The 25,070-nt window shown below is 37.1% G+C and overlaps 1 protein-coding gene and 1 pseudogene across 1 annotated transcript in view; one reads left to right on the top strand and one right to left on the bottom strand.

The window, feature by feature from the left end:
- TM9SF3 (transmembrane 9 superfamily member 3) overlaps nt 1-25,070 on the top strand; it is a 68,390-nt gene that overhangs the window by 14,918 nt on the left and 28,402 nt on the right. The window contains exons 3-8 of the mRNA XM_035268618.3: nt 4,800-4,922; nt 8,868-9,028; nt 11,943-12,020; nt 18,845-18,976; nt 20,553-20,719; nt 23,929-24,023. Of these exons, the coding sequence (XP_035124509.1) occupies nt 4,800-4,922; nt 8,868-9,028; nt 11,943-12,020; nt 18,845-18,976; nt 20,553-20,719; nt 23,929-24,023 (756 nt within the window). The remainder of the gene's footprint in view (nt 1-4,799; nt 4,923-8,867; nt 9,029-11,942; nt 12,021-18,844; nt 18,977-20,552; nt 20,720-23,928; nt 24,024-25,070) is intronic.
- Nucleotides 10,130-11,504, bottom strand: LOC100398504 (nucleophosmin-like; annotated as a pseudogene).

Below are 25,070 nucleotides of genomic sequence, written 5' to 3'. Positions count from 1 at the left end.
TATACTGCTTATTATGTGTCAGACACTGTTTTAAGCACATTCTAACTCATTTAGTAAATTATAATTAGTTTTTATTCTGCTTTTTTTCTCTTGACATTTTATGAGCTTGTCCCCATATTGTTAATTATTTTTTTTTTAAATGTGGCTACATCGTACTGTGTAACTCGGATACTGTGATTCCCCGACCCCCATTTTCTAGTTGTATATTTTGATCCTTCCATCCTTCTTTAAAGGGTTTTCTTTTTCTGCTATTAGAAATAACAATGTTTGGCTGGGTGCAGTGGCTCACACCTATAATCCCAGCACTTTTGGGAGGCTGAGGCGGGCTGATCACGAAGTCAAGAGATCGAGACCATCCTGGCCAACATGGTGAAACCCCGTCTCTACTAAAAAATACAAAAATTAACTGGGCATGGTGGTGTGTGCCTGTAGTCCCAGCTACTCGGGAGGCTGAGGCAGGAGAATTGCTTGAACCCAGGAGGTGAAGAATGCAGTGAGCTGAGATTGCGCCAGTGCACTCCAGCCTGGCAGCAGAGCAAGACTCTGTCTAAGAAAGAAAACCCAAAAAACAGAAATAACAATGCTTTTGGCTGTCCTTGCACTTAAGTATTTCCAGTGCATCTCTGAATCTGTTATTAGGATAAATTCTTAGAAGTTGAATTACTGAATCAAAGGATGTAAACACATTTAAGGTAGTTTTTGATACATGATGCCAAATTCTCATTTAGAAAAAAATCACAGTTTATACGGCTGGTCATGTTGGTCAATCAATACTCTTTATATAGTTACTTAATTAACTGTGAATATACCAGTTTTTCCCGTTCTTGTTTTCCTCTAGTTCATTCAGCAGTTACTGAGTATCTTACTGCATTCCAGCTCTATGGTAGGCTCTAGCTTCTGGGGTCTTCAGGCCCTCTGAAATTCTACCTTAATTTTGTGTGAATGTGCATTTTCAGGGGGTGGGCAAGGGAGAGATCACTTTCATCAGATTCTCAAAGGGGTGCAAGGCCCAAGGAAACTTAAGAACAGTTTCCTTGAATATATTGGCATTTTCAGTCCCTTTTTTCTTTTTTTGGAGACAGGATTTCACTATCTCCCAGGCTGAAGTGCAGTGGCATGATCACAGCTTACTGTAGCCTCGACCTCCCTGGTCTTAGCCTCCTGAGTAGGTGGGACCATAAGCATGCACCACCATGCCTGGCTAATTTTTCTGGTGTTTGTAAAGATGAGGTTTTGCCATGTTGCTCAGGCTGGTCTCAAACTCCTGGGCTGAAGGGATCGGCCTGCCTTCGGCCTCCCAAAGAGCTGAGATCCCAGGCTTGAGCCACTGCACTTGGCCTGATGCTTTCAATTCTTAACTCTGGGAAGAAGATAGTGTAGATGCTATCTCTGTTAAGGGAACTGAGAGGTTCATGGAAGTTAAATAACTTGCTTTTTATTCACATAGCTAGTAGATACTAGAACTCAGACTAAAACTCACCTTTCTGCCCATTACTCTATACATTTTTCTATACTGATTTCTTTCATGAGAGACTTTGCTAAGTGCTGCTGAGTTAGAGGTAGACTATTTCTCATTTTCCAAATGCAATGTTATCAGAAGAGAAAGTAAAGCAAGGCATACTGTGTTCTTACAGAACTCATGAATAATTATCACTTTCTTTTCTCAGTGCATTTACTGCCTATTCAATTATTAGTCTAGAGTTTTACTGGGAATTGATGATAGATTATTGGTACATAGTGCCCAGAATCTGTCTAACCTTGCTTTCTGTTTGAATAATAAGGTTAACGTTTGCCACTTTCCTACTTTGTTTTTCCCGCGTAAAAACTATTTACATTAGTAAAATCTGAATTGCATCTTTTTCAGAATTCATGGATGTGTGTTTCATCTTTGAAAGATATAGCCTGTTTTAATTTTAAAGCATAGATTTATGTTGGTAGATTTTTCAGATTGTTTTCCATATATATAGAATGCTGAATAATGATTTGGCATATTCATACACTTGCATTAGTTATCTTCAAATTGTCTCCTTCCTGAGGGAAACGCTGTTTCAGTTGGGCAGCCAGAGACTCTTCAGTTATTTGTAATGTTTGTATTTGTCTACCTGCCTGGAAGAGGAATTCCATTAAAATATGACCAACCAACACCCTTTGTATATAGCCTGTCATAATAATAGATTTTGCCTTTTAACATGCTTCGTTTCTAGATTTTACATGAGTTGATGATATTCTTTAAGACCTCTTCATCAGTTCTGAGGGACTCTGTTCAAAAATTTCATTTGTTTATAAATTGGCATTTTCTCCTTCTGTACAAACAGACACACTCTTCATACACAGATGCATATATTAGGTAGATACCCTAATATGCCTAGTGGTTTCCTTTGCCAAATAAATGGGAAATTATGCTCTTAAAATTTTTTGTTTAGTGCCTAGTCTGTGTAGGGTACTAAAGCTGTCATGGCTGGAGATTAAAAGGATATAATCAGTTATGGACAAAGCACTCAGGACCTAATGGTGTTTCTGAGGAGCAAGATACTGGTATGAGGTAGAAAGTGTTACAGGCCTACGTGCTGTAAAGGAGTTGTGGGAGTGCGTATGAGAAGTGTGGGGAGTGGGGAATAAGGGATTCCTTTGTGGAGGCAAGGGTTGGGGGATGGGGAGGATTTTAGATTGGACCTTGTTGGTAGCGTTGCAGCGTTAACAGGATAAGAAAAAAAGTTCAGAGGCCAAGAGAGCACAAGGTGTGTGGGAATTGAGTTTGGCTTGAGTGTAGAGGCAGAGAGATCAGTTGGGAAACAAAGAATTGGTTGGACTAAAGTTCAGATTGAGAAATCTTTTAAAAGCTTTATACAGATTGGCCAGGCGTGGTGGCTCATGCCTGTAATCCCACCACTTTGGGAAGCCGAGACAGGCAGATCATTTTAGGTCAGGAGTTCAAGACCAGCCTGGCTAACATGGTGAAACCCTATTTCTTCTAAAAATACAAAAAAATTAACTGGGTGTGGTGACACATGCCTGTAGTAATCCCAGCTACTTGGGAGGCTCAGGCAGGAGAATTGCTTGAACCCAGGAAGTGTAGGTTGCAGTGAGCTGAGATTGTATCATTGCACTCCAGCTTGGACAACAAGAGTGAAACTCCGTCTCAAAAAAAAAAAAAAAGCGTTATACAGATAAATGCCATGCTGTATATTTCAGAGCTTCCTACTAAATCTACCACATTGTTAATGACCATTAAAAATGAATTTTTGTTTCTAACCACAAGGAATTCAGTGGCTTTGCAGAGGTAGCTCTGAGATCTCCTACTGCCACTGTGGTCATTTGTTGTCCGTTAAGCTTGGACCTTCCTTTGGTTCTGAATATCCCTTCTGTAGCTGTAGTTGCCTGCTGCCTTTTGTTCATTATCTCACTCCATGGAGATCCCATTTGGGGACCTCTTGCTGCCAGTTTTTCTAGCTCGTGCTGTAGAAACCCTTTGAAGCAGTCTCATTTTTTAACCCTCCAATGCTTCACTGCTCAGCCTCTGCTTGTTTGTTTGTTTTTAAGCCATCATAAAACTCTTAAATTCCTTGCTGCCTAGGAGGGCTTGGGCAGAAAGAAAATCTATCTGGGAGTCGTTGGAGAAAAATTAATCTTCTCATGCTTTGAGGGTGAGGAAGTATTTCCCTGACATTCTTCCATGGGACTTCAGTGTTTACTGCCATCTTTGGTGTTGTAGTTTTGGGGTGTCCACTCTAGGCTGGTCTAAAATGTGGGAAGCTCTTCTCTCTGTTGAGGGTTGGGGAGACATATTGCTGGATATCTTGAGTTATAAATTAGATTGTTATTTCTTTGAGCTATTAAATTAATGATTTAGCTAAAATTTATGTCTAAGAACTTTTGATCAGTAGAAAGTTTTAATGTGTCTTTAGAGAAATTTCATTTCATATTCCAAATAACCAATATCATAATACAAATATAGTATCGAAGTTAAAAACAAACTTGTGTTTCCTTTTGTGTTCTTGTTCAGAATGATTTCTTAATTTTTTTCTAATTGCTACTAATTTACCACAACAAATTCTTTTGATTGACATGTTGAGTATTTGTATTTTTTGATTTTCTTCTATTTTATTAGAAACATAAGTACATTTTGAAATGCTAGGTTTATTAAGTTAGAAACCATCTGAATAGAATTACAGTAACAATATTTTTGAAAGCAGTCAAGGGTGGAAAATGACTCATCTTTAGGGGACTTTAAGGCAATTTATAAATAGTGATGCTTGCTGAATAGAGGTTTGCCTTTTAATCTTCCTACTTATGAATAGTCACTGAGTGTTTTCATAGAATCTGTGGCTTCTAGTGACTTGTCTTTCTAAGAATGTTAAAATGAATGTTTATCTCAGAGAGATCTTATAGTCAGAAATGGTTATCTCTGTTTATGATCATATTCTTGAGCTTTTGTATATGTTAAATAAAAACATTCTTATGTGTTTAAGCTTTTTTATTTTTCTTTTTAAAATCAATTTATTTTAAAGTTACTTTATAAATTTTCTTGTATAATTTTCTTGATATAAGGGATGATTTCTTCATTTAGTAAGATAATGTTTGAAAATAAAGATGATTAAAATTTTCTTATTATAAAAAAATCTTAAAGATACACAGAAAAAGGGAGGAATAGTACTCTGAACCCCCACATATTTATCATTCATTCAAATATTCTGAACAGAAGTTTTAACTTTAGGAAATGTTGGCTTTTTTGGTGTGTTTTTTTGTATGTAACTATTTTGCAAACTAGTGAATTAATTTGCAATTTATACTTTATGCAGATGATGTGATGCCAGCCACTTACTGTGAAATTGATTTAGATAAAGAAAAGAGAGATGCATTTGTATATGCCATAAAAAATCACTACTGGTACCAGATGTACATAGATGATTTACCAATATGGGGTAAGTATTATATGTTGTATTTAAGACTGGGGAAAATTTGCATAATCAGAATTTATGTAATGACTCTGTTAAGGTGATTGTATATTGGAACATAATGTAAATGTGTTTTAACCATTTTTTACAGAATGATTTTAATACGAGTTTTATGGTCACCTGTTGCCTGAAGGATTTTTACACTGCCATGCTTTACATGAAACTTGCCTAAAATAGAACTTTTATATAGTATAACTTTTCAGATTCAATAATGAAAATGTGCTTAGAACAATCTAAAAAATTCGTCTAGGCCGGGTGCGGTGGCTCACGCCTGTAATCCCAGCACTTTGGGAGGCCGAGGTGGGTGGATCACGAGGTTAAGAGATTGAGACCATCCTGGTCAACATGGTGAAACCCCGTCTCTACTAAAAATACAAAAAATTAGCTGGGCACGGTGGTGCGTGCCTGTAATCCCAGCTATTCAGGAGGCTGAGGCAGGAGAATTGCCTGAACCCAGGAGGCGGAGGTTGCGGTGAGCCAAGATCGCGCCATTGCACTCCAGCCTGGGTAACAAGAGTGAAACTCCGTCTCAAAAAAAAAAAAAAATTCTTCTGTTTCCATTTTTTTTATATCTTATTTTAATTTGTTCTTTTAAATACAATTAAAGGGACTAAATAGGATTTAGGAGTTTTATTCTGTCTTTTTCTCATGTTGGTATTGTGGTAGTATGATTTCTAGGTATGATAGTTCCTTGAATGGCTTATTTTGCTAGTTCCTATGTTATTTGCCATAACTCTTTAATTTAAAAAAATGTTTGTGTTTTTGCTCTTGTTTATCCATATTAATGGAGAAGAGCTATGGCATAGTTAATGCCAACCTATGAATAGTCCAAAATCATTTGTGTTGGACTTGATTAAATTATTTATGATGCAGAGCACAGCCAGCTGTTATAGCCAATATGTTTGATCACTTTTTTCTCTAATTGTTTCTTTCTTTTGTCTCTGGAAATCTGCTCTTATGTGTAATGAATGTTTCTTCTAATTCTTAAAATTGTTAGCAGATTACTGTGGTTATGAGCAGTAAACTAACAAAGTCTGAACATATGAGATCAGAGTTTAATATCATACTAAGATGAAATTTATAAGAAAGGTAATAGCAAAAAGATAATTATATGCATCATCATTACTGTGTTGCATGTTAATTAGGTGTATATAGTAAGCATTTCATAGAAATGACTGCAGTTATTATTATGGTTATGCTGACATTTCTGTGATCAGCTCTGACAGTGATAGGAAGATTTGCTGAATATTCACTGAAGATTTTTCTGAGCCTGTAGTTCAGGGAAACCCATTGGTTAGAGCTTCCTTTATTTTTGAGAGAGCAGATTTGTTCCCTGTTGTGTTCCGTTGCTTATAGGTTAGTGCAGTGGTGCAATCATAGCTCATTGCAGACTTGAACTCCTGGGCTTAAGTGATCCTCCTCCCTTGGCCTCCTGAGCAGCTTGGACTGCAGATGCATACTACCATGCCTGGCTTTTTTGTTTTTTGTTTTTTTTTTGGTGTGTTTGTAGAGACAAGGTGTCTTGCTTTATTGCCTAAACTAATCTTGAACTTCTGGCTTCAAGCAATAATCTTGTCTCAGCCTCCCTGATGGCTTATGCCTATTAATTCCAGAATTATAGGCATAAGCCATCATGCTTTTTTCATTCATAGCTGTGGGCCTCATTAGCAATAGTGGTAACTGTGCTTTCCTGTGTTAAATTTTTTATAGCCCTGGAATTTTAGAATATGCCCTATTTGGGGAGATACTTTTGGATGTCCTTGAATGCCTGAACCAAGGGGAATGCTTGTCAGAAAAAAAAAAACTTTGTATCTAACTTTTCTTGGAGTAAAGGTTTCAGAATCTTTTAAAAGCCTCTTAGAGAATAGCTTCTTGATATAATTGTGTCTTTACCACCAAAGTCTGTTTCTCAGAGTAGCTATGTAAATAAACCTTAATGAAATTAATTATTGGCTGAGTATGGTAGCTCATGTCTGTAATCCCAGCAGTTTGGGAGGCTAAGGCGGGCAGATCACTTGGGACCAGGAGTTAGAGACCACCATGGCTAACATGATGAAACTCTGTCTCTACTAAAAATACGAAAACATTAGCTGTTCGTGGTGGTGCGCACCTATAGTCCCAGCTACTTGGGAAGCCGAAGCACAAGAATTTCTTGAACCCAGCGGGTGGAGGTTGCAGTGAGCCGAGATTGCACCCTTGCACTCTATCTAGCCTGGGCAACAGAGCAGGACTCTGTCTCAAAAAAAAAAAAAAAAGGAAATTAATTATTAGAAGGATTTTACGCTGTGTGTGGTGGTTTATGCCTATAATCCCAGCACTTTGAGAAGCCAAGGCCAGGAGTTTGAAACCAGCCTGGACAACATAGCGAGATTTATCTCTACAAAAAATGAAACATTTACCCAGGTGTGGTGGTACTTGCCTGTAGTTCTAACTACCCCAGAGGCTGACGTGGAAAGATTGCTTGAGCCCAGGAGTTTGAAACTGCATTGAGCTATGATTGTGTCACTGTACTCCAGCCTGGGTGACAGAGAGAGACCTTGTCTCAATAAAAAATAAAGATAAAAGAAGGATTTCATTATCCCCTACAGTTCCAAGGAAAACAAAACTATACTCCTTCAATTTGTACCAATTAGAATCACTTTGGTTAATAAATAATATTTTATAAGAAATGATCATATTTTTTTCCCTAATACTTACTAAACCATAGGAGGAAGGCCCTAAGGCGTAACTGTAGAGCATGAAGATATTGGGAACTATACAGGCTTGGGTGGGGAACATTGGACAAATAGCTGGCAGTTTGAGGGCATGAGAGATGGATCCTCAGCTACCACCTATAATATTTCCCTAACATTGTGGATCATTTTCTTCCAATATTCTGAATTTTGATTAAAGTGATGATTTTAAACTCTATCCTTATTAACATTTATTTTCAGCATTCCTTTCATTTTGCTGATTTCCCAGTGACAGATCCAGTACTTAAGGTATAAAAAGGAGACATGTTCAGTTTTGGTACCCACATATACATATGTGCACCTTACTAGGAATGGGTAGATCATAGGTTATTAGAGAAAATACTAGACTAGGGATCTGGAAACCTTGATTTTAATTTTGGTTTGACCACTGGGTAACCTTGATTGGTGGTGGTATAAGCACTTCCCTCAAATTTTGAGATGTTAGGGAGTTGTATTAGTCCGTTCTAATACCACTATAAAGAAGTACCTGAGATGAGGTGATTTAAAAAGAAAAGACGTTTAATTGGCTCATGGCTCTGCAGGCTGTACTGGAATCATGGTAGCATCTGCTCAGCTTGTGGGGAGACCTTAGGAAACTTATAATTATGGTAGAAGGTGAAGGGGGATCCTAGAGTGGCCAGGAGTAGGAGGAAGAGAGGGCAAAGGTGCCACACACTTTTAAATGTTAGCTTCCAGGAGAACTCACTATTGCAATGACAGTGCCAAGTAGGGGTGCTGTTAAACCAGGAGAATCTGCCCCTGTGATTTAATCACCCCCCACTAGGCTTCACCTCCAGCATTGGGGGTTACATTTCAGTGTAAGATTTGGGTGAGGACACAGATCGAAACTGTATCGGTAGTATACCTATATAAGGTGGTAATTGTTAAAATGAAAATTATACTAATGACAAAGCATGAAATTTGAGAATCAAATTAGTGTTTGGTGTTATGCTGAGCTGTTTATCACTTTTTCATCGTGGTATGACCATGACGTGTGTTTGCTAAGTAGTTAATGAAGAGTCGAAGTCCAGTTTGCACTTTTGCCATATTCTAACCATGAGGAATAATGGTAATGTTGCTTTTTTATTTAAAAAAAAAAAAACTTAATGAGCTTTTAGCTTCTAGGATATTTTAAATATTAAGTGGTATTACCTTGTATAAAGTGTTTTTTCTTTTGTAGGAATTGTTGGTGAGGCTGATGAAAATGGAGAAGATTACTATCTTTGGACCTACAAAAAACTTGAAATAGGTTTTAATGGAAATCGAATTGTTGATGTTAATCTAACTAGTGAAGGAAAGGTGAAACTGGTTCCAAATACTAAAATTCAGATGTCATATTCAGTAAGTATTCAAATAGTTTTATGTAAGAAGTAGCGTTTGTGACCTGATGTCAACAATTTGTGGGTTTGAACACAAATTTGTGTCTTTGAACACAATTTATGGCTTAGATTTTGAGCTTTAGTAAATGAAAATGTAGCTTGAAATGGGAGGCAACAGAATATTATTGAAACTGCATTTCCTCAGCTTACCTAAGTCAGCCTCCTAAAGGCAAAGAGAGGATTTGTTTCAGGTCTGCAGTATTAGATACCAGTTATGCCTTTGCAGGACCTAAACCCTTTGCTACAGCCAAGTTTACCATTATAACTGAGTAATTAGAGTAACCCAGTCATTTATTTTTATGGTTACATTTTTAGATTGCCGTACTTCATATTGTTTCCCTTTCCATTTTAATGTTGCAGATAGAAGTGATATGTATTGAAAGTTTCTGGATAGATATAGTTTGCCATGGCTTGCTCTGTCAGTTGGAATAATATACTCCTGCCCAGTGAGAGCTTGTCAGAGCCTTTTAGCAACTGTTAAGCTATTTCTGTTCTCTTAGGCTTAAAAATAGTGGAAATGAGAAAGAAATTTGGTGAAGGTCGCCTCTCTGCCAGTTATTGCCTCATATCTGGAATGAGTCCATTGCTAGTAGTCAATTTTGAAAGTTTTTCAAGCTTTGTGCATATGTACCTGATGCAAATAATACTTGCATAACTGAACTTAACAAAGGAATTTTATAGTTGTAATAAAAGTAATGCGGTCTAAAAATAAAGATGTACAGATTCTTTTTTTAAAAATTTAATCAAATATTTACTAAGTAGCTAAGGAGACACAAAGGTGATTGAAAACATGGGCAGAGATGAGGCAAATGCACAAGTAGTAGAAAGGAAAGGGCAAGGTTCACTGAATCACAGCAGTCAGAAGAAAGTGCTTTAGGGAACCACGAATGAGGTTGTTTCTAGCCTGAAGAGGCATTTGTGACAAATCAGAAAAGGAGATTGCGATTAAGATAGAAGACTTCAGTCTGGCTTGTTGATGATACTCAGTATGGACTCTGTTTGTCTCTCCTTTTCCTTTGTCCCCACCCTTGGGCTTAATTTACCAATTAGTGCCCAGGACTATTCAGTGTGCTTTTTCTATACTTGCTTTCATTTTTGCTTTAATATCTTCTACAGAACTAGGTCCTTCTGGTGTTGTAGGAGTTCCTGTTTTTGAAGGATTTTTGTCCTTTTGATCTTGGAGTTGATGGTTTTGAATCTTTTCCATTCCGATTTGACTTCTGTGCATTTTTGGCTGAATTATCTTGTATAGATTTCTTCACTGGTGCTTTTTCTTCAGTTTCTTCATCATCAAAATCATTGTCATCATCTTCATCAGCAGGAAGTTTTACTTTTTGAACCTCACTACCACCTCCAGGGGCAGACTGCTTTCCACATATACTTAAGAGTTTCACAGCCTCCTTCTCTTCATCTTCTGACTCTGCATCTTCCTCCACAGCTACTAAGTGCTGTCCATTAATGTACACTGGCCCTGAACCACACTTCAGCCATAGGATCACTGGTGGTGGTATTTCAAAGCCCCCAAGGGGAACTGTTGGCTTTGCAGACATTTTCAAAGTTGCCAGTGTTGCTTTAATTGGATTGCCATCATAATTCATTGCCTCTGCTTCAACAATGTGCAGTTCATCTTTTGCACTGGCCCCTAAACTGACCATTCTTTTTTTAAAAAAAAATTATTTATTATACTTTAAGTTCTGGGGTACATGTGCATATCGTGCAGGTTTATTACGTAGGTATGCATATGCCATGGCGGTGGTTTGCTGCATCCATTGCCCAGTCATCTACATTCGTTATTTCTCCTAATGCTAACCCTCCCCAATCCCCTCACCCCCTGCTATTCCTCCCCTAACCCCTCATCCCCCAGGCCCCAATGTGTGATGTTCCCCTGCCTGTGTCCATGTGTTCTCATTGTTCAACAACCACTTATGAGTGAGAACATGTGGTGTTTGGTTTTCTGTTCTTGTGTCAGTTTGCTGAGAATGATGGTTTCCAGTTTCATCCATGTCCCTGCAAAGGACATGAACTTAACCTTTTTTATGGCTGCATAGTATTCCATGGTGTATATATGCTACATTTTCTTTATCCAGTCTGTCACTGATGGGCATTTGGGTTGATTCCGAGTCTTTGCTATTGTGAACAATGCCACAATAAACATGCATGTACATGTGTCTTTATAATAGAATGATTTATAATCCTTTGGGTATATACCCAGTAATGGGATTGCTGGGTCAAATGGTATTTCTATTTCTAGATCCTTGAGGAATCGCCATACTGTCTTCAACAATGGTTGAATTAAAAAGATAATTGGTGCTCATTTTCATCATTATCCACCTTAAAGTGGTGGATAATCTTTGTTGGCCTTTGATTCACAACTGAAAAGATAGATCTGGGGCCTGGGGCCTAAGGGGGCTCATGTCCCTGTCCATCAAATCTTCCATGGGGTGGCAGCATGCACTTAGGTGGAAGAGAAGGCGGACAGAGATAAATGACTGTTGCTAAAGAGAACAGCTGTGCAGGTTGGAATCATTCCAGGCAGATGTACAGATTCTTATTTTAATTGATTTAGACAATTGTGATTTGAGCTTGTACTAGTTCAGCTTGTACTATCATATTTATCAGGTCATAATATATAAGTCAACAATAGTGAACAGTCCTTGAAAACTGAAACAACCCCTCTTTGGAAAGTTGTTTTGTCAATAAACAGAAAAGTTAATTAGTTTTATCAACTTCTCATGTTGTAAGTAACTTTTCTTCATTTCTCTAGTGAATTTTAATTCTAAGTATGTGTAAATTGTTCTATATTTTGCCCGGAGTTTTGTCATCAGATTTTAATTTGTTTACTGGCCTTTATTTTCAAATGAAAATTGTTTTTTCAGGTAAAATGGAAAAAGTCTGATGTAAAATTTGAAGATCGATTTGACAAATATCTTGATCCGTCCTTTTTTCAACATCGGGTAGGTAAATAGTATATTTTAAGACATCAAATATGGGCACCAATTAGTTGAACAAACATTGAGCATCTGTCATTTGCAGGGCACTGTGTTGAGGACTGTAGATTAAAAGGTTTAGCTAATGGTGATTTAAAGCATGAGCTTGAAGTCATGAAGATGAAAGGGAGTTTTAGAGGAGCAATCAAAAACTTCCTTCTTTGTGCTTGTGGTTTAAACCAATTAAGAGATATACAAAGAAAAATATGGGAAGCCAAAATACCACTAATCAGGTGAATATATTAGGTGGCTGTGTTATGCAATGGATAGTGCATTGGACTTTATTAAGGTGAATATTGGGGAATGTGGCTTCCATCTATCTGTGATTAAGTGGGCTTCTTATACTGAAACTCAGAATTAGACAACACACTCAGACAGTATATTGTAGGCTCTCCCACGTGGGCACTTGCCGTTATAAACTTACGGTGTAGAGAACGAATGGAATATATGCATGAGAAGGAGGTAAGGAGAGAGTGGATTGAGGTCAGGAAGTTCTGGTTGCAAAATCCTTCCACGTAGAAAGAGACATCAAGAATGGGAAGAAATACCCCAACTTCTCCTAGCCCCCACTGACAGATACTTGCTGAATTTTAGTTCATAAGTCCAGTGGCATTAGTGTTGATTTTGTACAGGTAGTTTTGGTTCTTTATAGCAAAAATCAGACTTTGTTTTGGTGGTTTCCTCCTCCAGGATGGAGATAAAAACACAAGGCATATGGGGATATATCTGTTCTTTTGAGTTTCTCCCTGAATTACTGCTTCTTTCTTTTGATCTAATCTTTTGGACTAGAATTTTAAAGTTTATTAATCACCTGTTTTTGAGATGGCCCATAAATTTTTGTTGTCTCAGATTTACATATTACTGTTAGGTTACATTCTTAGACTCTACTGGAACCTATCACTACTTCGAATCTTCCTCAGGGTTCAAAAATTTTAACATTATGTTATTTGCCCTTTTTTGGGGGGGCAAATAGCATAATTTGTTATTTGTCACCTAGGCTGGAGTGCAGTGGTGTGATCTTGGCTCACTGCAACCTCTACTTCCTGGGTTCAAGTGATTCTCCTGCCTAAACCTCTCAAGTAGCTGGGATTACGGGCACCTGCCACCAAGCCTGGCTAATTTTTGTATTTTTTTCAGTAGAGATAGGGTTTTGCCATGTTGGCCAGGCTGATCTTGAGTTCCTGACCTCAAATGATCCGCCTGCCTTGACCTTCCAAACTGCTAAGATGACAGGTGAGAGCCACCACGCCCTCCCTGAATTGTCCTTACTGAAGGATTTAGTACACTACTCCTGGAGCTAAAATTTTCTTCCTACCTCAGTCCCCACCTCAACCTCACCTGCTGTGTGTTCTCCTCAAGTATGATATTCAGCAATATTGAATAGGGTGATGGACATAGATAATTTCAAGATTTAGATAACATTTGAGGATATGAAGGCTCTTAACTGGCACTCGCTACTGGAACTCTTAGGTCTGCCTTGTTTTTAGCCCTATTGGGCATTGACAACTTAGGGGGAAGACTGCCTTTTAGTATTTTCACCGTAAAGCATTATACTGTATTTATTATTCTAACACATATTAATTGAGCACCTGCTATCTGCCAAGCACTTTACTAGGTAAGTAGGATACATTAAAAAATAGAGACAAAGATCTGTACCCTCAAGGAACTTACATTCTAGTGGAGGAGACATGAAATGAACATAGTAAGTAAAACACTGTATTCAAAAGGAAGTGTGTCAAAAAAGAGAGTAGACAGCAGAACAAGAGTACTAGGGGTTGGGCAAGTTGCAGTTTTATATTCTATAGTCAAGGTAAACCCCTGAGGTGGATTGTTGAGCAAAAGCTTGAAGGAGTGGAAGGAAATAAAGAATGTGGATATCTGGGGGAAAGAGTATTCCAGGCGGAGGCAACACCATTGAAAAGCCTGTTAAAGTGAGGATATGGTTATTGTGGTTTGAGGACTAGCAAGAAGATGAAGTCAGAGAGGTAGCGGTAATCAGATCATCCATGGTCATTTTAAGGACTTTGGATTTTACTCTTGAATGCAAAGGGGGCAGGGGAGCACTGTAGTGTTTTCAGCAGGGGAGTAACACATCTTTTGTTTTAAAAGGATCAGATTATTATGTTGAGAATAGGTTCTGGAAGTCAAGGGTAGAAGCAGAGAGACCAGTGGAGAGGCTGGAAGCTGGTATAGCAATTTAGATAAGAGGTAAGGTAGCTCAGACCAGGGTGGTAGCAGGGTAGGTGATAAAAAGATGTTAGATTGTGAATATATTTTGAAGTTAAAGCCAGTGAGATTTCCTGATTGATAGGAAGGTAAAAAAAAGGTTGACACAAACTCTAGGGTTTTCAGTCTGCATGGAGCTGATGTCACTGGGGCTGTATTTGGAGGAGATTTAGAGGGGAAGATTAGGGTACAGTTTGGGACATGTTAGTTTTTGTGTGTCTATACAATATCCAAATGGAGATATTGACGCAAATTTGATATATTAGTCCTGGAGTTCATGAGAGAGGTCTGGGCTAGAGATACAAATCTTGCAGTAATTGGCATACGGATCATATTTATAACTATGAGACTAGATGTAATAATTACTAAGGAAGGAAAATGTAGGGAGAGAAGAGGACCAAGGACTAAGCCCTGGTGCAGTAGTAAAGAGTTTAGGGAGAGCAGAGGAGTTCAGTTAAGGACTTTGAGGCAAGCAAACAAAGAAGAGAGAGAGAGAAAGGAGAGAGAGAAGGAAGGAAGGAGAAAGAGGGAGGGAGGGAAGGAAGGACGGGAAGGAGGGAGGAGAAAGAGGGAGGGAGGAAAGGAAAGGAGGCAGGGAGGGAAAGAAGGGAGGGAAAGAAGGCATGGAAAGAAGTGAGGAAGGGAATATAAGGAGTTCTGAAAGCCGAGAGAAGAAAGTGTATCGTGGAGGATAGAGATTAGTTCTGAATTTTTGCTCTTGGGTCAAGTAAGATGAGTACTGAGAAGTACTCATTGGATTAACCTGGAGTCTGGTGAACTTGACAGCAATTTGGGTGTAATGGTGGGGCATTCAGAATCTGAACAGAGCTGCTGTAAGAGAATGGGAGGAGAGGAATTGGAGACAGCAAGTATGGACTTGTGAGGTGCTTGGCTGCGAAAGGAAGCAAAGAAATGGTGCAGTAGATAGTAGGGAAAATGGAGTTAGGAGATTTTCCTTTTTTTTTTAAGATGTAAGAAAAACGTTATATGCTAATGGGGTTCAGTGGAGATTGCAAAACTGACAATGCAGGAGAAAAAGAGAAATACTGCATCATTTTCCTTAATAGAAGGAGGGGATATGATCTCTACAAGTATAGGGATTGCTTCTAATACAATGACTAACAGTGCAAGCAAAGGAGTTAGAGCTGAATTCAAACTCCGACGCTTTGCCACTTACCATAACCTTGGTTATTGAGTTCTTCAGCTTCTTTTCCCTTAATAGTGAAGCAAGGAGGATTATAGTACCTTGCAGAGCTGTTGGGAAATTTCATGTTGATATAAAGCACCTAGTTCAGTGTTTGGCACATAGCACATCAGAGGCAGTATTGTTGGTATAGTTTTTTATCTCCAGTTGTAGTCTAAAATTTATGATAAATTGAGGGTGCAGCTTCAGGATTAGTGACACTAGGGGGTGCTGGCATGCAGCAGTTAGTAGGGTTAGTAAAGCATTTCGTGACCTTTTTTTTTTTTTTATTTTTAAGAAATATTTTCCCTGGTGTAATAATTTCACAATTATATAGCATCTCATAATTTTTAAAATAAAAGAATATTATAAAATTTCAGGTTATTACTACATTATGATAGATTAGATTGCATATATCTTAGATTAGAAAATTACAGAGCCTTGTTAGAAATTTCAACATTTTGTGTGTGTCTAATTAGTATAGTTACTACTAAGTAGTAACTATATAAAACTTCTTTATCATAAAAATGTTCATAAATTGACTAAAAGAAGATATATGTCATTTTTCTTTCCCTTTCTTGAGCTTTTCTGGGTTATTAACATTTAAGGGTAGAACAAAGTCAAATCACTGGAAAATCATAGACTGCTTTTATGAATCTTAAATGATACTTTTACAATAAACTCAGATTTATGTAATCTTTTTTGAGCAAACATTTCAAACAAACAAAAAAAACCAATGCATTTCTTGGTTCCTTTATAATTTCACTAGGTACTCAATAAATAAATTGTTGAATGAAAAAATAATCTTCCGAAGAGGCAGTCTCCTGTTTTTCAGGAAGAGCCATAGAGTTTATCCCATCCCTTAAACCTCAGGGTGGGTAAGAGAGCCAAGACTGCCTGTCACCTTCGTGCACATGTTCAGCACATTAGCCCAAGTTAACATATGTCCTAATCATACACAGCAGTACATATGTATGTACCTGTAGAATTTTAGAGCAGGAGGTTATCTGTGAAGAACTGTAATACGTAGATAAGAGGTTTCATGGAGGGAAAGGTGCTTGTGTTGGAATTTAAAGACTGGGTAGAATTTGCTAAGGGGAATAGAAATAGATCTTACATGAGAAGAAATTATGAGAAAAATACAGAGGTTGAAGTGAGTAGGCTGTGCTTGTGGGTTCTTAAAGAGGTGATAAGCCTTATTGGAATATAGAATATAATGGAAAGAAAAGTTGATGAGATAAGGTGAGATTACCATATTACAGGGAGTATAGAATATTGGAGAAAATAGATTTGATATGAGAGAAATAGAAAGATTTCCTTGTTAGCTTTCTACAGGACATGTTGAAAGTAAGGGAAGAGACCAAAAACAAGGCCAACTAGGAGTCCATTAGTGCTATCAGGGTATGAGGTGATAGCATGGGAATGGAGCAGAGTAGATCGATACAGGGCATTTTGAAGAAAAATACATGCTTAATAATTATTACCTATGAAGAATTAGGAGAAGGAAGAGCCAGAGATATTCCTAAAATTTCAAAGCTAAATGTTAGTACCATTAACAGAAGTTAGAGAATAAGAAACAAGCGTTATATATGAGGTGAAAGATCATGAATGTACTTTAGGGCAGTCTGAGTCTGAAATTCCAGAAAGACATTCAAGTGGAAATTATTGTAGTTAGCAAAAGCCTGAAACTTGAGTGAAAGAGAAGACTAGTGATTTGGGGTGGGGTGGGAGGTGGGGGAGAGGGTGTTAGCATCATCATTGGAATGTTGGTTAAAAGTTCTGAGAGCCTAAAGAAGTCACAGCAGAGTACTAAGACTGGAGCTTTTAGAAAACTTTACAAAGGATGGGAGGAGCCAGCATGGAGGATGAAAGAGGAGAAGCCACAGCCAGTGAGGTAGGATGCTCTAGTGTCAGGAAAGGTCAGATGTGGCAGAGAGATCAAGGAGAGTGAGGCAAATAATTGGCTGCTGAATTGGTTTAGAAGTTCATTGCAGGCCTTTCAGAGAAATTTTGTGGGGCAAAAGTGAGATTGTATTGTGTTTTGGAGGAAGTGAGGGAAGAACTGGAACATGTCTCCTTTGAAAAGTACTGGCATTGAAAGGATCAGGAGGTGAGAAGATGAAAAGAATGAAGGACAAAAGATGAAGCAAACACTTCAAAAGATAATAATAGCAATAACAATAACTTTAAGATTTTATTTAGTGTTTATGATGTGCCAGACACTATATTATTTGCTTTACCTTTATTGTTTAAACCTTATGACAACCCCAGGGAGTAGACATCATTGTAGATAAGGACCTTTGGAGATTGCTGATGCTGGTGAAAGGTGGAGGGGTTGGGAAGCAAAATGAGAGGGGAAAAACACTTCAAAGAGTGGATGTGGAAAGGTTTTGTCATGATGGATAGTAGAAGACAGGATTTTATTCAAGGGAAGGCAGGAGAAAGGATGGCATTGGGGCCTTGAAGAGAGGAAAGAAATTGGGACTATCCCTAAAGATCTTTTGGGAATTACAATGTGAATAAAGAAATAACTGGGCAGTGCCACAGACTTAGTTCAAATTAGATGTGCTACATTTTGAAATCCACTGAGAGATACAGTAGTACCTTGTTATTATGAACCAGAATCTAGATGTAATGTTGTAACGTATGTGTGGATAAAATTAAAGCCAAGAGCTTCAAGAACATTGAGGAACTAAAGGATGCCTCAGTATTTTATGTAACATGGATTTGGAAAGGGCTGAATAATGATGGTGACAGGATGAGGATGTCACTGGGAGCAAGCAAAGCGAATCATTCAGGATGGTGATCTAAGTCCATGGCAGTCAAGTATACTGGTTTAGTCTTAGTATTTTAAGGAGGTTTTCAGCTTGTTCAGTTAGGCGGAAGGGAAGTAACATTTACTGAGAGGTGCCATACTCTTTATATATATATATATTATTAAGCCCTACAAATCACTTAAAAGGTAAGCATTATTTTCTCAATTTTCCAGATGAGAAACCTGAGGTCACATAGCCAGAAATTGACTGTTTGACTCCAGAGCTCGTGTTTTTTCCATACTATTTTATGGAAAGCATGCTGCCTTTCCATGCTATGCTATTTTAATGCTGAATGGCCAAATTATATTTTTTTAAAACAATAAATTTGATTTTGAAAATTTATATAAATGGTAGCATGTTTTTAACATATGGGAGCTTATTGTAAAGAAAGCCAATCCCTTGGCACAATGAATACTCATCCTCAAAGTGTCTTAAATTTGGATTTTTATCTAAAAGATTTTAAAAGACTTTTTTTCTTTGCATTAACATCCAGTTGTCCTCTTGGAACCTATGAATTTTGTGGCTGATACTGCAGGTTGGTAACATTTTATTTTCTGTTATTTTAGATTCATTGGTTTTCAATTTTCAATTCCTTCATGATGGTGATCTTCTTGGTGGGCTTAGTTTCAATGATTTTAATGAGAACATTAAGAAAAGATTATGCTCGGTACAGTAAAGAGGAAGAAATGGATGATATGGTGAGTAAACGTATTTGTAAAAACATTTTAACTAAGTGTTAAGTTTTAAATATTGGAAGATAGGTCATAATTTCTTATCAGAAGTTTTTGGGGCCAGATGAATTTCCAGAGTTCAGGATTTTTAGAGTTAAGAAAAATGTAAAATGCCTAGTGTGGTCTGTAACCATGCCCTGTAATCAAATAAAATTAATTTTTTTTCAGCAAAACATATGAACATTCACCTAAAGTGGGATAAATAAATAGTATAACCTCTTGTTAGTTCAAGCCAGGTTTTGCCACTAAGTAAGAATATGTCAAACCTAAGAAATAAACTTTTAGTTTTTAGAACTTTTTATTTCAGAATTGCCGCTAGGAGGATGTAGACCTGTATTAGTAACTTTTAAATACTGTTAAATATTGCTTAAAATTCAGGGAATGGGTAGAAGGCTTAATTTGTATTCAGTTTAATGGATTCAGAGGAAAGATTTGTTTTCTAAGTTCTTTTACTAACTCATAGAACAAAAAGTGTTATATAGAGTAGCAGCTAATAGATATTCTATATAGGTATACTGTATCATTAAATAAATTTAGGAGATTTATTTTAAGAGACAGGCTCGAGTGTAGAGGTGTAATCATAGCTCATTATAACTTTGAATTCAGGAGTTCAAGTGATCCTGCCACCTCAGCCTCCCAGTTAGCTAGGACTACAGGCCCCACCTCTGGCTGCTTTTTTATTTGTTGTAGAGACAGGACTCACTGTGCTGCCTAGCTCCTGTCCTCAAGCAATCCTCCTGCCTTGGCCTCCCAGAGTACTGGGATTATAGGTTAGAGCCTCCGTGCCTGACTTAGGAAATGATTTAAACTTTTAAATTTTAATATACTAGAGTATATTGTGAAATATTAGAAGATGGATAAAGTATTTGGTGCCTCTGACCAGGATTCTCCCCACCAAAACAGATTACCTTGAGAGACTACTATTCCTTAGGAAGTACTATTTTAGGAGCAAGCTTTGTTAGAAAATGTTTAAGGAGCACTTGCTTACTAAGGTTGCAAAGTAAAAATAAAATTCTTTTAAAAAAAATGTTTTATAGACTTAAATAAAAACATCCATATCCAGTATTTCCCCCATGTGTTTTCTTAGATTCTAGGCTCTAAAGGACATTTCTGCATTTTTAGGGCTTCTAGTACTGGTTTTGATACTCTTCTCTTTCCCTTTCCACCTAGCCCCTGATTGTATATGACAGCTATGATGTGAATGGCAGGAGTAGTATCTGAAAATGACACTAAGAGAGTCAGTTTACTGTTCTCCCAAGTTGACCTTTTCTTTTTTTACTAGACCTTTTCTTTTTCCGTTATTTGAGATTATCTGAACACAACCAGGAGTCAACTTCCTGAACCCTCAGCATTTTAACATTGTTATTAAAGCAGCGATTATGTTACATTTGGAATATATTTTCTCAATATTATGAATTTCTTTAAGTAGCTATAAATTTGGAGGGAGGAAACTTAAAACTAATTTTTACCTATTTTCTGTGTTTTAGTTTGATTCTGAATGATTTGCTTTTCTCTCTCCCTATGTATATATGTTTTTATACAGGATAGAGACCTAGGAGATGAATATGGATGGAAACAGGTGCACGGAGATGTATTTAGACCATCAAGTCATCCACTGATATTTTCCTCTCTCATTGGTTCTGGATGTCAGATATTTGCTGTGTCTCTCATCGTTATTATTGTTGCAATGATAGAAGATTTATATACTGAGTAAGTGCCTACACTTTATTATGTCTTTATTGTTCTTGAATAGTTTTAATCATTGGAATCTTTTAAGTCAGTCATAATTAAAAATTTACTTATTTCCTTTATCTTACAATTTATGATAAATGTCATAAATGCAGACATTAAATAATGAACAGTAATCTGTATTTTTCTGTTACATGCCAAAACTTATTAGCATTACTGAACATTGTGGTTATAGATTATGTTCCATTAAAGAATATGAACAGAGGTTACTTTTAATCCAGAGCTGTTTGACAAAGTAAATAGGCATTTTTTTTGAAAGTTGAAGATCCAATTAGAGCTTCATCAAAAGTACAATAATTTTAAATACTAAGTTACTTCATAATTACCTTCAGAACTGGAAAACATCTGAGTAGAAGAAAGCACTGCTGTAAGTAATAGTAAAAACAGTGATGAAAAGTCATATAAGGTTAGAAAAATAATTCATAACTTCTTTAAAAAAAACTTCTAGGTCAATATCTATCCCATATTGACAGGATTTGTGGTAATTTTTTTCTTTGCAAACAAAACCGTTTGGAAGAAATTCTTGATTTGAGGTCTTTATGTGAAAAGGTTCTGCATTCACAAAAGATCTTAGGTCCCTATTCAGTGGTCAGAAAGCCATAACCTCTCTGAAGCAAACATACTCTGGTGCCTGGGTGGTAGTGATCATAATTCAGGCATTTCAAGTACCACCTTACGAAGCCCTCAATCAGAATGACACTTTTCTCCAGTTACATTTCGTGCCTCTATTTCAGTTCTTAATGCATTCTTTCCTCTATATGCCTGGCATTTGGTGGGCAAGCAGTACATTCTTGCTGAAAAAATAGCTCTTTAGTTGCATAAATATTTAACTGTATACTAAATATTTGTTTCCTCTAAGCAATCCATTATAGCAATCAGGCCTAAAGACCAGGTAATAACTTACCTTTGAATTCTCAAAGTACCTACATAAGGAGCTTTGCATGTGGAAGGTATTCAGTCAGTAATGCTTGTTGAACTGAAATGAACATGTATTAACCAACAAAGCTATTTCTCTGTAGTTTTGGTGGTATTTCTTTAATATAACCTTTCTAATTTATTTACCACATAAGCTTTAAAATAACCCAAACTAACTTCAGAGTTCTGGTGAGTAGTTTATATTTTAGGGTATAATGTATTTCAGATAAACTGGATCCTAAATAGAAGAAAAATATTTCAAATCTACCAAGAAGTTGTTCTTTACATTAAATACTAGATTAAGTTAATCACTATCGAATTGACAGTGGCTGTACTGTTGCAGTCTTATGAGCCACTGGAAGATAATCTCTTCTAGAATCCAAATTTTTGCCTCTTCCTTTTCAAAATATTAGTGTTAAGGCAACTCTTTTGTTTTTTGTTTTGCTTTGTTTTGTTTTAATGCAGAAGCTCTTCTACTTAAAGGCCTTCAACTTTTATAAATAAGAAACCGCTCACTAATGTATAATATTAGCAGGCAAGCCATGCATTGTTATTTTAGCCTATAATTACTGTAAATGGTTGTTCTATGTTGTCTTTATTTGAAGTGAATGTAATTCATTACCTCTATGATAGGCACTAAAGCATTAAGGATTTATTATTATATAGAAGTAGCTAACTTATTGAGGTTCCATGTTAAGTGTTTTATGCACATTTGATCCTTTTATCTTCACATCAACCCTGTGAAGGAACTGTTCTATTTCCATTCTACAGACCAGGAAACTGAAGCTCAGAGAAATAATATGACTGAGATCAATGAGCACCCTTATTAGTAAAGAGTGTTAGTGAGCTGGGATTGAAACCTAGGCAGTCTTATTCCAGAACTCTTCTTAATTTGCTATGTTATGGAAATGAAAATAAAGATAATAACAATACAAAGTGGCGAGAAAATGAAAAATTTGCACACAAAATTGGGATAAATCACTTGAATAGGAATGATTGTAAAGGATAAAGAGCAGATAATATGTTAAAATTACTTTGCCCCTGTGGTCACTATAGCAATCAGAGAGGAAAAATATTTTGAGAGTATAGGTAGAGGAGCAATATCAATGTGGGTGCCTGTTACAGTGTGATACTGAGAAGGCATAGAGTTTGAGAAGGTGAGGGATACATTTGGTAATGCTGCTGCTGCTACTCTGAAACTTTTCAGTGGAGAATGGTAAGGGTGTGAAAGGTGTAAGCTAAACACCTCTTCAGATGTTCCCCACCTCCCATCTTGGAGAGATGAATAAGGAGGACTGTAACTTTTTCAGTGTAGATAAAAGTGGTTTATTTGAGGGACAGGGGGAGGAAATGCCCATAGAATATTTGTGAACAAAGAAGTGAAGGACCTATAGACTTTTTAAAAATCGTATGTCTGATTTTAATTTTTAAATTTTTACTTATTTATTTATTTTTGAGATTGAGTCTTTCTCTGTCATCCGGGCTGGAGTGCAGTGACATGATGTCGGCTCACTCCAACCTCCGCCTCCCAGGTTCAGGCAGTTCTCCTGCCTCAGCCTCTCAAGTAACTGGAATTACAGGCAACTGCCACCATACCTGGCTAATTTTTGTATTTTTTGGTAGAGGTTGGGTTTTGCCATATTGGCCAGGCTGGTCTCGAACTCCTGACCCCAAGTGTTCTGCCCACCTTGGCCTTCCAAAGTTCTGGGATTATAGGTGTGAGCCACTGTGACTGGCCTAAAACTTATTTTCAGCAGTATCAGAGGAAGGGGGAAAGTCTGTTTTATTTTCTGAAATAATAGTATTTAGTATAGATACTGTTTTATTTCTGTTTGCAGGCAAGAATTACAAGCAGTTGAATCAAGTTGTGAAACGGACTATTCTAGTCATTTTTCTTAACAGATGAACATGTTGTTCCGTATGTTGGGGTTGGTTTACAGGGTCACAAAACAGTTTTAGGGTCAGCTTCTAGTATTTTTGCTGAATAAATGTGAAATACTTTCTTAGAATATATCATGACATTTAACTGCAGGTTAAAAAAATTAATATCAGTGGTATCATATAAATGCAGTTTTAACTGCAAATTCATTCACTATAGAGACTCTTTTGAGTTTTATTTGTAGTCTGGGGTGTAGTATTTTTTGTGTTTCTGTTAAAGTTATCTTTGAAATTAAACTAATGCTAATATAATAGACCGTATGATGTTTTCTTTAAATTGTTGGTTTTAATTTATCATATATATTTTGCCTTTTTAGGAGGGGATCAATGCTCAGTACAGCCATATTTGTCTATGCTGCTACGTCTCCAGTGAATGGTTATTTTGGAGGAAGTCTGTATGCTAGACAAGGAGGTAACCTAGGAATTCTCACTTCATGGTCTCAATTATAGATGCTAATATTTTACTATGAGATTTTTTTTTTTTGAGACAGTCTCACTTCATCATCCAGGCTGGAGTGCAGTGGTGCAACCTCTGCTCACTGCAACCTCCACCTCCCAGGTTTAAGCGATTCTTGTTCCTCAGCCTCCTGCATAGCTGGAATTACAGGTGTACGCCACCGTGCCCAGCTAATTTTTGTATTTTTTGTGGAGACGAGGTTTCACCATGTTGGCCAGGTTAGTATGGAACTCCTGACCTCAAGTGATTTGGCCTCCCAAAGTCCTGGGATTACTGGCTTGAGCCACCACTGTGCCTGGCCTACTGTGAGATATTTGAAATTTAAAATGGGGAGAACAGCCATTGTAAAACTCTTTGTTATCTCATTTCATGTAATTTCTACCAAACCTATTAGGTGTTCTGTCTTGCTTTTGTGGAATTCTCACATTTTATTTCCTAAAATTAAGAATAATTTGTAGATAATCTCCTTTGTGCACCATGTAATTTGCTTGAGGAACACTTTAGGTGAGTGCATTTCAGTTACTGATACTATTTGCTTTGGGGTGCCTGGCTCTAGGTATGCTACATGTGATGCATCCACACAGAAAAAAAGCTTTATAGATGAATATAAAGGCATGTTTAATGACCTCTGGGTAAAGTTTCTGGACAATGGAAGGAGAATAGGAAGGAAAACTATGTATTTCTGTTGACTGTTAATATTTATCAAAGGACCCTTTGTAGAGAGTTCTGCTATTCTTTGTCACAGTCTCTTGCTCAGAGCACTTTGTCTTAAATATCCTATTGCTCCTTTCCTACTATTACCTGAAAATGATGGACCTAATGATGATACAAGGATACTGCTCCTTGGTGTTTTATCTGCAGTGGCATTCAGGGGTCTTTAAATTCCTTTGTATTCCCTGCAGTAGTCGGGGGTCAGAAAAGTACAGAAATGTAGATTTGCATATTTTAGTTTATGAATGAAGTCTTGTTGAAAGACCATAAAATTGTATTTCCAAGGATGGA

Source organism: Callithrix jacchus, chromosome 12 (genome assembly GCF_049354715.1).
Source record: "Callithrix jacchus isolate 240 chromosome 12, calJac240_pri, whole genome shotgun sequence".
Classification (NCBI taxonomy): domain Eukaryota; kingdom Metazoa; phylum Chordata; class Mammalia; order Primates; family Cebidae; genus Callithrix; species Callithrix jacchus.
The sequence above is the reverse complement of the archived record's forward strand: the minus strand, read 5'-3'. Positions and strand labels throughout refer to the sequence as shown.